Consider the following 14,039-nt stretch of genomic DNA (forward strand, 5'->3'; position numbering starts at 1 on the left):
TTCCCTAATGCAAAGTCTCACAAAGTCTTTATAGCCTGGAGAGATGCATTGATACCATATAAAAGGGGAACTATTATGGCTTGAATGAAGAGCAGCTCTTGGAGAATACATTTAAAGAAATTAGTAAGGCACAAATAAATACAAATTGTACTATATACAATACTTAATACGCTGATGACTGAAAGTTGTATTCTGTAATTTTTAACTGGATGTGTAGTCTTCCATGTAAGAAGTCATTTAACATGCATTTGTTTACCCCATTACATGTACTGCTGAAGGGGAAAAGCATGTAGGATATACTCTATCTTGAGGGATTTTTAATTTTGTTTAGAGGCATTTTCCTGGGGACCTTAGAAAGTTGAAGCTTCTTGTGGAAGAATAGGACAGATTCTCAGCTGATATGAGCTGCTGAAGCTCAATTTTACTAAAGGGTGGCCTTACAATTTGTTTCAGCTGAGGAGTGTCTGACTGAATAATCCCAAATAGAACTGGGAATTCCAGAGTATTTAAATCATGGATAGATTGACATAACTGCTAAGTGCTAAGAGCTGGAAGACCAGATCACTTGTTTATACCAGTAGAACATCTGTGAACAATTGTTAGTGATGGATTTTAAAGGTAGCAGGTATTGTTTCTTCAACCTGACTTGCTGTGCAGTGTGTCAGTAGCCTGTGTCTCCCATATCAATCTTGATATCTTTTATGTCAGTTATTATATGACTCCATAATAGTTTAAATGTGGTCAGGTTGCTTCTGTAAGTGCATTCTCAACACTTTTCTGTGCTAGCAATTGTATTGTTTGGGAAAATGAATGTACAGAAACCTAGTCACTTTTTGAATAGTTTTCTTCTGCTTGCTTAGCAGAAGTTGTTTCTCTGAAACAACTCACTGCTGCAACAGATAGGCATGGATGCTAGTGTGGGAGAGGATGAGGTTATGTGTAGGTAGGAATGAAGGATGCATTCTAGCATCGTTGATTTAGGTTGGCTAAACTCCTAAGGCTCGTGCCTAAAGATAGAAGACTTCTGCCTCCACTTTGCAGACTTGATGCCTACTCATGTGCAATCAGCACATCCTATAGCAACCTTAGTCATTGAAGTTGCTGGACTACACCTATTTACAGAAGCTCAGAATCTAGATTAGTGAGTTATACCATCCCTAAATTGAATTCTATCAGTAGTTTGCCTATTATTTTCATGCCTGATTCTTTATGTCTCCTCCTGCTGAGGAAATTGTGCTGTTCTGTTAATCCATTTGCTCTTTGAGTTTTGCAGGACACAGAGAGATTTCAATCTTACAGTAAAGAGCTGGAGTGCAAGCTTCTGTCAAAAGAACAAGAACTGGAACAATTGCTTCAAAAACAGAAAAAGGTATTAACTGATATCCTTCAGAGATTAAAAAAAAAACAGCAAATATTTGTTGTTTGTTTATATTATTTTATTCAGCTACTATTTTATGTCCCAAAAAATGCAAGTTGATGTGATGTGGTTCTGCCAAACTCTGACCTTCTGTTGCTTTTGTATATATTGTAGATACCTGAATACATTTAGAAGTGGAGTCATGACTGCTGGGCTTCTACACGTGGGCTTAGGAAAAATATTGTGCAATGATGTGCAAAATACATCTCTGTGATAACAGTTTTATAGGAGTGCATGGTTTTCTTGCATGGCAACAGCTTATCAAATTCCCATATGAAAGACTGATATGTTTTGTTTCTTAAATAGCATGGCCTGCTTGGGAAGCAGAGTATTTCTGCATGTGTAAACTTGCTGTAAAGAGTCTCCAAGGTCAGTGCATGACAGACTAGAAATAGGGAAGGGAGATAGCACTGGAATTTAAAGGGCTGAAATAAAATGCTGTGAAAGCCAACTTGCTCCTTAGAATTTGAAGGTAAAATACATGTGAAGTTTATTTTTCTGGCAGCAGGGCTTGGGAGTGCCAGTTGTGGGAAGTAGGAGAGATGTAAGAGGGGAAGCAAAGGAAGAGGAAAAAGAAGCCTGAGGGCAGTTTTCTAGTTGTGTGTATTTTTGAGATCTTCTGCTGAGAATTGAATCCAGGTGGTGCTCAAGATGATGGGAATTGCAGGATTGTATTTGACTAAGAGGGGAAACAATCCCCCATCTTACCGTAATTATGCAGGTTTACCTGAGATGAGGATAGAGGACTGAACTAACAGGCTGTTACATAATGGAAATTAAATGCCTGATGATAATTACCTTTGTTTAAGTACCACAGTGAATCAGAATACATGTGGTTTTATGTGGGCTGTTGACCACATTGCAGCACTATCTATAATTTTGCAATTAATATATTTTAATGTTCTTCTTTTTTGGTTGTGGGTTTTGTTTGGTTTGGGTTTTTTTGCTTTAAAACTATGTTTAAAATTTATTTATCAACCAGTACCTTCTACTGTGTTCTAAATTTGGTATAAAAACCACAGAAGCTATTTAAAGGCTTACACTCAATGTTAAGCCTGGTCTAATAAGATAATACAAGCAGCAGTATCAGAAAGTTTTATCTTATGATTTATCTTTTATTTTATGATTGTTTACATTGCCTATTGTCTATTATTGCCTATGTTGGAGAACAGAAAGCAATATCTGTGTTACTTAGTATTATTTTTATCTAATGTTATGCTTTCCTTTTCAATTAATCACATTGTTTATAGCTAGTATGAATACTGGGTTTTTTTCTAATTTATGTCTATTTTTCTATTATTAGTAATTTCTCTTCTTTCTCATTTCCCCTTTCCCTTATGAATATGCATGAGTCTTAAGCATGGTGCTTTTAAAGGGCAGGGCCTCAATACTACCATAAAAATTAAACTATCCTATTTTATTTTTATGGAAAACCACTAAGGAGCATGTTCTGAGTGAGAGATTAATAAGAACACAGATCAGAAGCACTCAAAAATGAAAATCAAGTGATTGGACTGTTAAGAAAGGCATTACAAACAGAATAATCCCCAGTGTTATAACGCTATAAATGTTTCATCTTTCACATGCACCTGAAATAAATAGGGAAAAAAAGATTAAAAAATGCAAAATGGATTCTGAGCTAAGAACAAGAGAATGCATGGAGAGTGCTTAATGTGTGTATGTTTGAGGGACAACAATATCTGTCCTCAGTAGCTGTTTATATTGGACAATCCCAGCTTTTTACTTGATTTTAAACTTGTGAGTTTTTCCTCCCATTTTGTCACAAAAAAAGTGAACATACACCATTTGGTACCGTGTCTCTGCTTAACCTGTGGTAATTGGTTAATTCTCTCAGCTCCCAAGATTTTCTGAGCATGACTGTGGGCCATGAGTCTTTCCCAGTCAATTTGCATCTACTGGAACCTGCAGATCCAATAAGCAGCGAGGGCCTATAGGCTCTATATGCCATTCTGTACCAGCTCAGCATCTACCTAATGAGTTATTCCACTGTACTGGGAGTTGTTTAAATGAATGCTTTAAAAGCAGTGTTTGGTATTAATTAAATGATTGCACAGATACAGTGAAAGGAAGGAGCTCTGTATTGCTGTGAAATAACCCTTTCTTCTGTTGTGTCCTGGGGTTTAAATATTATGAGCATCTGCTATTGAGCATAGTTTCAACATAATTGTTTTTCTCACAAAAGTAAGCACTAGGTTTTATAGCAAGTATTTCTAACATCAGTACCTATGATTTGGGGAGCTAACGATGGCTACCCTCGCATGTACATTTCCAGGCCAATCTGTCAGTTTTCAGATGGCTGTAGTATTCTGTAAGTGGGATTTCTGCCAGCAATTTATTTCTCTTAAGCTTTTTGAAAGTTCATCTTTGTGTGATCACCTTTTGCTTCTCGCAAAACCAGTCCTCTGTGTAAGAAAGTCTTGTCCTCTAGTACCTGAAGCACCTTTTATATAGAATAGGTAACTTCATTCTGGTGAGGAAAGGAATCAATACTTAGAAACTGAACTGATCTCTCAATGTAAACCAACATTGCTTAGCAGTAGTTTGATATCCCATGAGTCAGTGTTCTGTGTGAACTGTGAGCCTGCTGAGGCCACAGCTCAGCAAATGCATTAAGCTGGTGCTGCTGCTGAGGTAAGTGCTCCCTCTATACTCTTGTTCCTGACCTTCCACAATCCCAGCTTGAAAGTATTTTCTCATTTTGTTTTGTACCTGGGTCTTGAGGTTGCATTCAAAACGTTTTTACTTTGGAGAGTGAAAGGGAATTAAAAAAGCTCTTAATTCACACTTCATGGCAGATATAGCTAAGATGGGAGAAAGGTTATTGCTTGTTGCTATTACTGAGGATGGGAAGGTTTATCAACTACCAGATTTAAACCTAGCATTTTTTCAGTAAAACTCTGGATCACTTTGTATAGACTTTGTCATTGTGGGAAATGGTCTAAAATAGCAGTTTTGAGTATCTAGTAAATGCTGCTAATCTATTTGTTTAATACCTTTTTTTTGTGTGTGTGTGGTTTATCCTGGTACAGTTTTGAACTGGGTGAAATGAAATCATAGAATGTGGAATGGCTTTGTTTTTGTGTAAAGTAATTGTGTCTGTACACAGAAGAGCACCCTATGTGTTTTACTTGGCTTTAATAGAAATAGCTTCCCTGTTCAACTAATCTCTAAGACCTGAATTGAAAACCTCAAAATCAAGATGTCTCAGTTAGTTATAGTGCTTTCTGTTCTCTTTTCTTCCATCCCAGTTAGAGCAGCAATGTACAGAACTTCTCAGTGGCAAAGAAGAAACCAAAGTAGAGAACACCAAGCTGAAGCTGACTAACCAGGAGCTGCTGAAAGACTTGGAGAGAACATCTCATGAACTAAGCGTGGCTCAACAACAGTTACAGGTGCTTCAGGAGGAGGCATCAAGACTACATGAGGAGAAGGAAATGTAAGTCTCACCCTTCCTGGTGCCTTCAGGGAATGTTGCACCACATTCTTCCACGAGTGCAGGGGCACAGCTGCCATCTTACCATGGGCTGCAGGGAAACTTCTGCTTGGGCACCTTCTTTCCCTTCTTCCTCACCAACCTCCGGCACCGCTCTCCTTCCCCAGCACCCTCTTCTCCTCCAGCACAGCTCTTCTCCCTCAAGTGCCTCTCAGGTGTTATATCAGTTCTTTTGTATGTTAATCACAGAGGTGCATCTCTTATCTCTCTAATGGCTCCTTGGCTGGGTTTGGAGCAGATGCAGCTTCTCAGCTTCTCGCCAGAGCCACTCCTGGGGCCCTTCCCCTGCTACCAAAACCCCACCAAACCAAACCAGAACAGTGTTTTATGGAATTAGGGCTTAGTCCTACTCAACTGCACTTGCAGTGTTGCTTTAAACATCTGTATTGTCTGGTAAGACCTGAGCTGTTGAAGCAGGTGTAATGCTCAGACTGTGCACAGGAAGAATTGAGGCTTCACTTAAAGGCAAAAAACACTTAAGGCCAGACACCAAGTTGCATTAAGTCAAAGTAAATGGTGTAAATCTGGTTGAAAAATCTGAGATGCTGTGTCCAATGTTTAAGGCTGCATAACTGTTAAAGGCAGGAACTGAAAAGAAGTTGTAGGGAACACAGATGTGTGAGTGTGATGTATGGTTCCAGCAGCAAGATCAACTCTAATATCAGATAAAATATTACATGGTCTTTAGTGGCCATGAATGAGAAGGATTTCAGCAGTATGTCTTCAGTGAATGACGCAAGTGCCAATGTCAGTGTATATTAAGCTCTCTGAATGAAGAAATTATAAAGCTATAATTTTTTTTTAAAGAACCTCTACTCTTTCCTCCACTAATTCAAGCTGCTGTGGTACTGTAGGCCTTATACAGAATAAACTTTTTAAATTAGTAACCATTCATACAGAATAAAGTCTAGAGGTATGGAGAAGCTAAAGTCTCAAATGTGGCTACTCATAAGGGGAAGCATTTTAACGGTGTTGTACCCTAGTTGGAACAATTTTCTTTCTTTATTTTCATTACAGGGAGGTGTACCAAGTGACAGAAACCTTACAGAGAGAGAAGTCAGGACTTCTGAAGCAGCTGGACTTTTTAAGGTAATGCAGACCTTACATTCAAGAACATATTGCATAATTTTAAAGAGGTGTATTAAAGGATGAAATCATGTTGGGATATGCACTAGGTAGAGATGTCCAGGTATTGGCAGAGGGTCACTGTGGGGGTGGCCTCTGTGCTGGAAAGTAGAGGCCAGGGCTTCCCTGTGCCAGACACAGGAATTCCAGCCTGTTCCAACAGATTAACTGAAGAGGTAGTGCCTCTGGGAAAGCACATGTAAGAAAGCGTAGAAAACACTGTGCAGCAATTGAGAGAGAGAAGTAAGGAAAAAAAAATGTGAGAAACAGGCTAGGAAAGCTAAATTCATAATAGAATTAAATCTGGCCAGGGACTTCAAGGACAAGAAGAAAAGCTTCTATGGCTATTTTGGTGATAAAAGTAAGACTAGGGAAAATGTGGGCCCCCTCCAGAAGGAAATGGGAGACTTGGTCATGTGAGATATGGAGAAGGCTGAGGTACTCAATGACTCTTGCCTCTTCACCAGCAAGGGGTCTGGCCACACCACTCAGGTTGCAGAAGGCAAAGGTAGGGACTGGGAGAAGGAAGATCCAACCACTGTAGAAGAGCAGATTCAAGACCGTGTAAAGAACTTGAAAGTGCACAAATCCATGGGGCCTGATGAGATCTATCTATGGCTTCTGAGGGAATAGGTGGATGAAGTTGCAAAGCCCCTTTTCATCATATTTGAAAAGTTGTGGCGGTCCAGTGAAGTTCCCATGGACTGGAAAAGGGGAAACATAACTGCTATTTTTAAAAAGGGAAAAAAACAAGACCTGGGGAATTACAGGCCAATCAGACTCACCTCTTTGCCTGATAAGATCATGGAGCAGGTCCTCCTGGAAACTATGCTAAAGCACATGGAAAATAAGGAGGTGACTGGAGACAGCCAGCATAGCTTCACTGAGGGCAAGTTGTGCCTGACAAATTTGTTGGATAAGGGAAGAGCAACTGCTGTCATCTACCTTGACCTGTGCAAAGCATTTGACTCTGTACTGCATTGCATCCTTGTCTCTAAATTGGAAAGACATGGACCTGACAGATGGATCACTCAGTGGATAAGGAATTGGCTAGACAGTCACACTCAAAGAGTTGCAGTCAATGACTCAGTGTTCAAGTGGAGATTAGTGGTGAGTGGTCTTCCTTGTGGTCAGTACTGGGACTTGTGCTGTTTAACGTCTTTGGCAGCAGCATGAACAGTGGAATTGAATGCAGCCTTAGCAAGTTTGCCAATGACACCAAACTGTTTTGTGGTTTATGTGCTGGAAGGAAGGGATGCAATCCAGAGGGACCCTGTCAGGCTTGAGTGGTGACTCCGTGCCAACTTCATGAATTTCAACAAGGCCAAGTGCAAGATCATGCACCTGAGTTGGCGCAATCCCATGCACAAATACAGGCTGGCCAGGGAATGGATTGAAAACAGCCCTGAAGAAGAGGACTTAGGGACATTGGGTGATGAGAAGCTCAACATGAGTGTGCTTGCAGCCCAGAAAGCCAACTGTGTCCTGGGCTGCATAAAAAGAAGCGTGGCCTGCAGGTCAAGGGAGGTGATTCTGCCGCTCTACTCCAATCTTATGGGATCCCACCTGGAGTGCTGTGTTCAGTTCTGAGGTCCCCAACACAAGAAGGACATGGAAATGTTGGAGAAAATCCAGAGGGCCATGAAGATGACCAGAGGGCTGGCGCACCTCTCCTATGAAAACAGGCTGAAAGAGTTGAGGTTATTCAGGCTGGAGAGGAGAAGGCTCCACCTGACAGATGGATCACTCAGTGGATAAGGAATTGGCTAGACAGTCACACTCAAAGAGTTGCAGTCAATGACTCAGTGTTCAAGTGGAGATTAGTGGTGAGTGGTCTTCCTTGTGGTCAGTACTGGGACTTGTGCTGTTTAACGTCTTTGGCAGCAGCATGAACAGTGGAATTGAATGCAGCCTTAGCAAGTTTGCCAATGACACCAAACTGTTTTGTGGTTTATGTGCTGGAAGGAAGGGATGCAATCCAGAGGGACCCTGTCAGGCTTGAGTGGTGACTCCGTGCCAACTTCATGAATTTCAACAAGGCCAAGTGCAAGATCATGCACCTGAGTTGGCGCAATCTCATGCACAAATACAGGCTGGCCAGGGAATGGATTGAAAACAGCCCTGAAGAAGAGGACTTAGGGACATTGGGTGATGAGAAGCTCAACATGAGTGTGCTTGCAGCCCAGAAAGCCAACTGTGTCCTGGGCTGCATAAAAAGAAGTGTGGCCTGCAGGTCAAGGGAGGTGATTCTGCCGCTCTACTCCAATCTTATGGGATCCCACCTGGAGTGCTGTGTTCAGTTCTGAGGTCCCCAACACAAGAAGGACATGGAAATGTTGGAGAAAATCCAGAGGGCCATGAAGATGACCAGAGGGCTGGCGCACCTCTCCTATGAAAACAGGCTGAAAGAGTTGAGGTTATTCAGGCTGGAGAGGAGAAGGCTCCAAGGAGACCTTATAGTGGCCTTCCAGTACCTGAAGGGGCTACAGGAAAGCTGGGGAGAGGCTTTTTACAAGGACATGTAATGATAGGACCAAGGGGTAATGGTTTTAAACTGAAAGAGTGAAAAAAAAAAAGAGTGTAGATTTAGATTAGATGTTCTTTAGGAACATCTTCTTTAGTGTAAGGGCAGTGAGACACTGGAACAGGTTGGCCAGAAAGAAGTTGTGGAAGCCCCATCCCTGGAGATGTTCAAGGCCAGGCTGGATGGGGTTCTGAGCAACCTGGTCTAGTGGGAGGTGTCCCTGCCCATGCAAGCGGGTTGGAACTAGATGATCTTTAAGGTCCCTTCCAACCTAAAACATTCTCTGACCCTATTAAACAGCCCTACAGACACCAAGGTCAATGAAGAAGGAAGGGGAGAAGGTGCTCCAGGTACTGGAGTAGAGGGTACCCTGCAGCCTGTGTAGAGCCCTCGCAGGAGCAGGATCCTTGCTGGAGCTATGGTCCATGGAGAGGAGCCCATGCTGGAGCAGGCTTTCTGGCAGGAACTGTGGCCCAAAGTGGACACACACTGAAGCAGTCAGTTCCTGAAGGACTGTTCCCCATAGAAAGGATCCACTGCTGGAGCAGTTGGTGAAGGATTGTAACCTGTGGGAAGGAACTCACACTGGGGCAAGGGAAGAGTATGAAGCAGAAGGAGCAGCAGTGAGGACCTGTTATGGACTGATCACAACCACTACATTCCCCATCCTCTTGCACTGCTCAGGTTGAGAAGGAGGCAGAAGAGTCAAGAATGCAGAAGAGACGTTCAGCCTGGGAGGAAGGTGGGGTGAAAGTGATGTTAGTTGTCTTTATTTCTCCACATCTCTTGCAGTTGAGTCTGTTTCGTCTGTGATAGTGTTGCTGTTCATTACAATGCCTCCACACTAAGAAGTCATCTTTACTGTGAAAAGCTTTAAACATTCTAACTTAGACTAAGTGAAGGCATATTGACCAGAACTGATTTCTGTGTGTTAAGACATTTGTTTTGATAAACTATAGAATGAGGGCCAGATGTCTGAGCATAGACTTTCTGGAGATTGAATGGCCCAGACAGAGAACTGGCTGCCATGAGAATATAAATAAAGCATGTTTGAGGGTGAAGATTTGCCAAATGAAAGTGCTTTTATCTTGCCTTTTGCACTGTCAACTGTCCAGTCTGTCTGATAGTGTTTAGTAGAAAAGTCAGCAGTTCTAAATCCTTGGTCTCAGTGTTTCCTTTGTTTATGTTCTCTTTTCAGGGAGAGGAACAAACATCTCAAAGATGAACGTGACGTATTTTTGCAGGTAGACAACTATTACTGCTAAACCAAATGTTCAGCAAACAGATAGAGAACAGCCTCAAAAGAAGGGGATCAGAAGGCCGTGGGGGAGACAGACTCTTGTGCTACTTGCCCCATTCTTAATTTATGTTCTTTTTTCTTACTTGAGAATAAGATCTTTAGATTTGATGAACAATTTTTAAAGCTACATTTTTAGAATTACAAAGTTGGAGCCGTCTGGAGGGAGAATCATGTGTTTTATAAGAAGCTAAGGATGCAATAATGAAAGGACAAAATAACTGGTTTGTGTTCTTATTCCTTAAAAAAACTACCAGTATAAATCACCATATATCTATTGACTTCTTTTAATGGAATTGTGTTGCTTTATTGTGGTCCACTTAGTTTACAGAGAAGATGAATTCTTGCAGGATCTGGAGTTTCCATGTTCTGATTGTTTATCAATCAGAATTTTGAAGCATTTATACCTCTAGGATTTTTTCTACTGTTTTGTTTTTGGTTTTTTTTTTCATATTAATTGCATTATTTAAGCATTAAGAATGAAGGCAGGCAATAGGAGTAAATTAATAACAAGTATTCTATATTTCTGCAGAAATGCAAAACAAGTGTTCCAAAAAACATCTGGAAGCAAAGATCGGGGTCTGTCATTGGGAAATACATAGAGGGCAAGATCCTGCCTAGCAGGTAAGAACTTTTTTTCATGTGTTCCCTGTTTGAGTACAATGATGCTTACAGAAAGAAGATGTGGAATGTTTTCTTTCTGATACCTTCAGAATTTTCAAAGCATGTATTTCTAAAATGTCTGTCATTATAAGATTACTGTGCTCTTTAAAAAATAAACAATCTTTCATATAAAACTAGTGTTCTGACTGCAAAGGCAAGAGACTTCCCCATTGTGCATGAGTATGAGAGGCCTCAAAGCTTGCTCATTACCCAGTGCTAATGTGGTGCAAGGTTGTTGGTAACTCCATGACAGAATACACCTCCTCACTTCTCATGGTGGAAGACAGCAGCCATGTTGTAAAGTATGGGCTGTGGAACTAGTAAAACATAGAGAACTTAATTCTCATCTGTGTTGTTGTAAACTTGAAATCAACAGGAACAAGATGGTGATCTCAGTGAAACATTAGCATGCTTCCTTTGAGACAAGAGGAGCTAGAAAGAAGACTAGTGTTTCACATTGAAATAGCAGCTAAGAAAACATCCTTTCAGGCACAGGATCATGAAGTGTAAGGAGTGAACCTTTTAGACAGACAGTTGTCACAATTGTCAGTTGTCAACACTGAGCCAGCAATTAAATGACTGACAGATGCTTTCTATTAACCTCTCTCCCTTCCCAGGAAGGGAAAGGAAAGAAAATAAGGGAGAATGACTTACGGGTTGGAAACTAAACCGCTTTCATGAAACAGTAAGAATGGAAAAAGAAGATAATGAAATATATACAAATACATACAAAACCAGTATCATGCTCCCCCAGTAATGCTCACATCACCACCAAGGCTACTCCCTGTAAAAGTCCCAGACTGGGCTCCTGGCATCTGCATTGGACGGGAGTTGGATGCAAGAACACACAGATTCAGGAACACGTGGATCGAGATTAAAGGCAGACAAATGGATGGAGTCCTTGCAGGACACCGGACATGGATGAAGAGTAGCTTGGCCCTTGTGATCCCTCAAATTTATACTGTGATGCATATGGGATGAAATACTTTGTCTGGTCAATGTTGGTCACCTGTGCAGTCCACTTCTCACCAAAGGAGGGTTGCAGGTGTGACCCTTTTTGACCCTTTTGTTTCTGGAGCATAAGATGTTTTTCATAACCAAGCAGTGGCCTATGTTCTGCATACTGTTCTCCAGCAGTAACTATAAACATTGAGCATTATCAGCCCAAGAAGCAGGCAGTGACTGAAAAACATGCTGTTAATTTCAGCTATTTAGAAAAGACCTAACTGAGAAGTAAAATTACTGAAAGAAAATTGGTCCTAAACTGTTTTTACTAAAGAGTACTGAGAGTGGAGCATAACTGGCGAAAGCTATATCAACACAAAACTCATATAAACTTTTAGGAGGGAAGGACCTCTGATGTCTCTTGTCCAATCTTCTGTGCAAACAGGGATAACTCCAAAACTAAACAAGGTTGGTCTGTGCCCCGTTCAGTTTAATTTTTTAACATCCAGATGGAGATCTCACAGCTTCTCTGGGTACCTTTTCCCTTGCTGCACCAGTCCTATGAAGAAATTTTGTTCCCTCCATCAACTCAACATTTCTTTTATTGCACCTTGAATCTGTGGTCATTGCACACATCTGAGAAGACTCTGGATCTATTTTATCTACTCTCCCCTTTCTGTTGAATCCCCATTTAGCCTATTTTTCATCCATATTAAACAAACCCATCTCCCTCCTATTTGCTAAGGAGAGAAAGGGCTGAGTTGGAGGACTGTTTTATTCTTCCAGAATAGGGGAGTAGGAAATCACAGAAGAGAAATCTATCTGAGCTATTCCATGAGGTTAGGAATGAAGCCAATCTGACATTTTGTATTCTGGTTCAGGTTTTCCCTGTAAGTTGTTAGCTTTCCCTGTTATGCTTATAATTATCAAGCACTACAAATACAAATTGTGTATAAATGATGAGCTGACTTTTCAGCAAACATAGTACTGAATCTACTGTGCCTGCTGTGAGTAGTAAAACCATGATAGATTGAATTCAGTTACATTAGAATAAACCAGTAGGAATCAAGGTGAGATATATTTTTGTGATGTACTTGCTTTTTTCTCTGTCTAGCCATTCATTTGAAGAAGATGATGTTTTCAATAACTCAAAGAGAAGGAATTCTGCTGGACTGAATGGAGTTCTCTTTGTAGAGCCTGATGCTGGAGCTACTGCAGGAGTATCTAAAGCATCACATCTCCAAAGAATAATATCAATTGAGGAAGATCACCTACCCCAGCTTCTTGATAGGCTGGTTGTTAAGCAACAGAACAAATGGATTGGAGAAGATGAAAATACTTCTTCTGAGATGGAAAAGGATAAGGAAAACACAGAACAATCAATTGAACATTCGCCATCATCTTCTAGAGAGCAGCCTGTAGGTCTGTCAAAAGTAAGGGGGCAAAAGGGTCCTTATCTTGAATATTGTGTGCAGTTCTGGGCCCCACAATTAAAGAAGGACATTAAGGGCCTTGAATGGGTGAAAGGGCTAGAAAGCATGTCCTGTGAGATGTGGCCACACACTCTGGCTTTGTCTAGTTTGGAGAAAGAAGGCTGAGGTGTGACCTCATTAGTCTATACAGCTTCCCAAGAAGGGGAAGTAGAGAGGAAGCTGCTGGTCTCTTCTCCCTGGGATCCAGTGCCAGGGTGTGTGGTTCAAAACTGCATCAGAGGAGGTTCAGACTTGATGTTAAGAAGCATGTCTTTACTGAGGGGGTGGTTAACACTGGAACAGGCTTTCCTAGAGAGATGGCTGATGCCCCGTGTTTAAGAGCCATTTGAACAATGTCCTTAATAACATGCTTAACTTTTTGTCAACACTCAAGTGCTCAGGCAGTTGGACTAGATGATCACTGCATGTCCCTTCCAGCTATAGATATTCTATTCTGTTCTATTCTATTCTAAACGGCATTGAAAAACATGAAATAGTGTTGAAGCATAATGTGTTATTCTTAGAATCTAAAATTATTTAGTTTTCTGTTTTTAAGTTAAAGCATGACAAATTCAGCCATTGCTTGAAGAGGGAGGTGGAAATATACTGCAGATAAATGTTGAAGCTGTCAAGAAGGGAAACTCAACCTAAAGGAGTGGTAGCTGTTGACAATGTATTCATGGACTTATGTTCTGAATGACTGGTTAGGAAAAGTGAAGTTAAACCTTCTAATAGATGACACAAGATCCACGTTTGTCAAAAAATTACATTTCTCGTATTCTGATACTTTTGAGTCAGCTTTGGTAACTGTTACACCATCTGAGAAGTAATGAGCACAAATTTTATTTTTTTTTTAAATTACTTTTTGAGAAGACTTCTAATTAGAAAATTGAAATACTTGTATTTTTTCAGCTCTGACTTGTGGCTGCACGTTAACAATGAATTCACCATGCAGTAATAATCCTTGAAACTATATGCTGGAAGTCCTTCTTGCATTGTTATTGCTTCAGAGCTAGCTGTTCTTGTTTTCTAATATTAGTACCATTGTTAAGTATTACTCATTTTTAGATTATTGAAGCACA

General features: G+C 40.7%; 1 protein-coding gene across 1 annotated transcript in view; it reads left to right on the plus strand.

Moving 5' to 3' along the window:
* The window catches only part of CRACR2A (calcium release activated channel regulator 2A), a 50,615-nt gene that overhangs the window by 20,657 nt on the left and 15,919 nt on the right, over window positions 1-14,039 (plus strand). The window contains exons 6-11 of the mRNA XM_010004677.1: window positions 1,274-1,369; window positions 4,687-4,874; window positions 5,949-6,020; window positions 9,779-9,824; window positions 10,410-10,501; window positions 12,600-12,918. Coding sequence (XP_010002979.1) covers window positions 1,274-1,369; window positions 4,687-4,874; window positions 5,949-6,020; window positions 9,779-9,824; window positions 10,410-10,501; window positions 12,600-12,918 — 813 coding nt within the window. The remainder of the gene's footprint in view (window positions 1-1,273; window positions 1,370-4,686; window positions 4,875-5,948; window positions 6,021-9,778; window positions 9,825-10,409; window positions 10,502-12,599; window positions 12,919-14,039) is intronic.

The sequence above is a fragment of the Chaetura pelagica genome, unplaced genomic scaffold (genome assembly GCF_000747805.2).
Source record: "Chaetura pelagica isolate M959 unplaced genomic scaffold, ChaPel_1.0 scaffold299, whole genome shotgun sequence".
Taxonomy (NCBI): Eukaryota; Metazoa; Chordata; class Aves; order Apodiformes; family Apodidae; genus Chaetura; species Chaetura pelagica.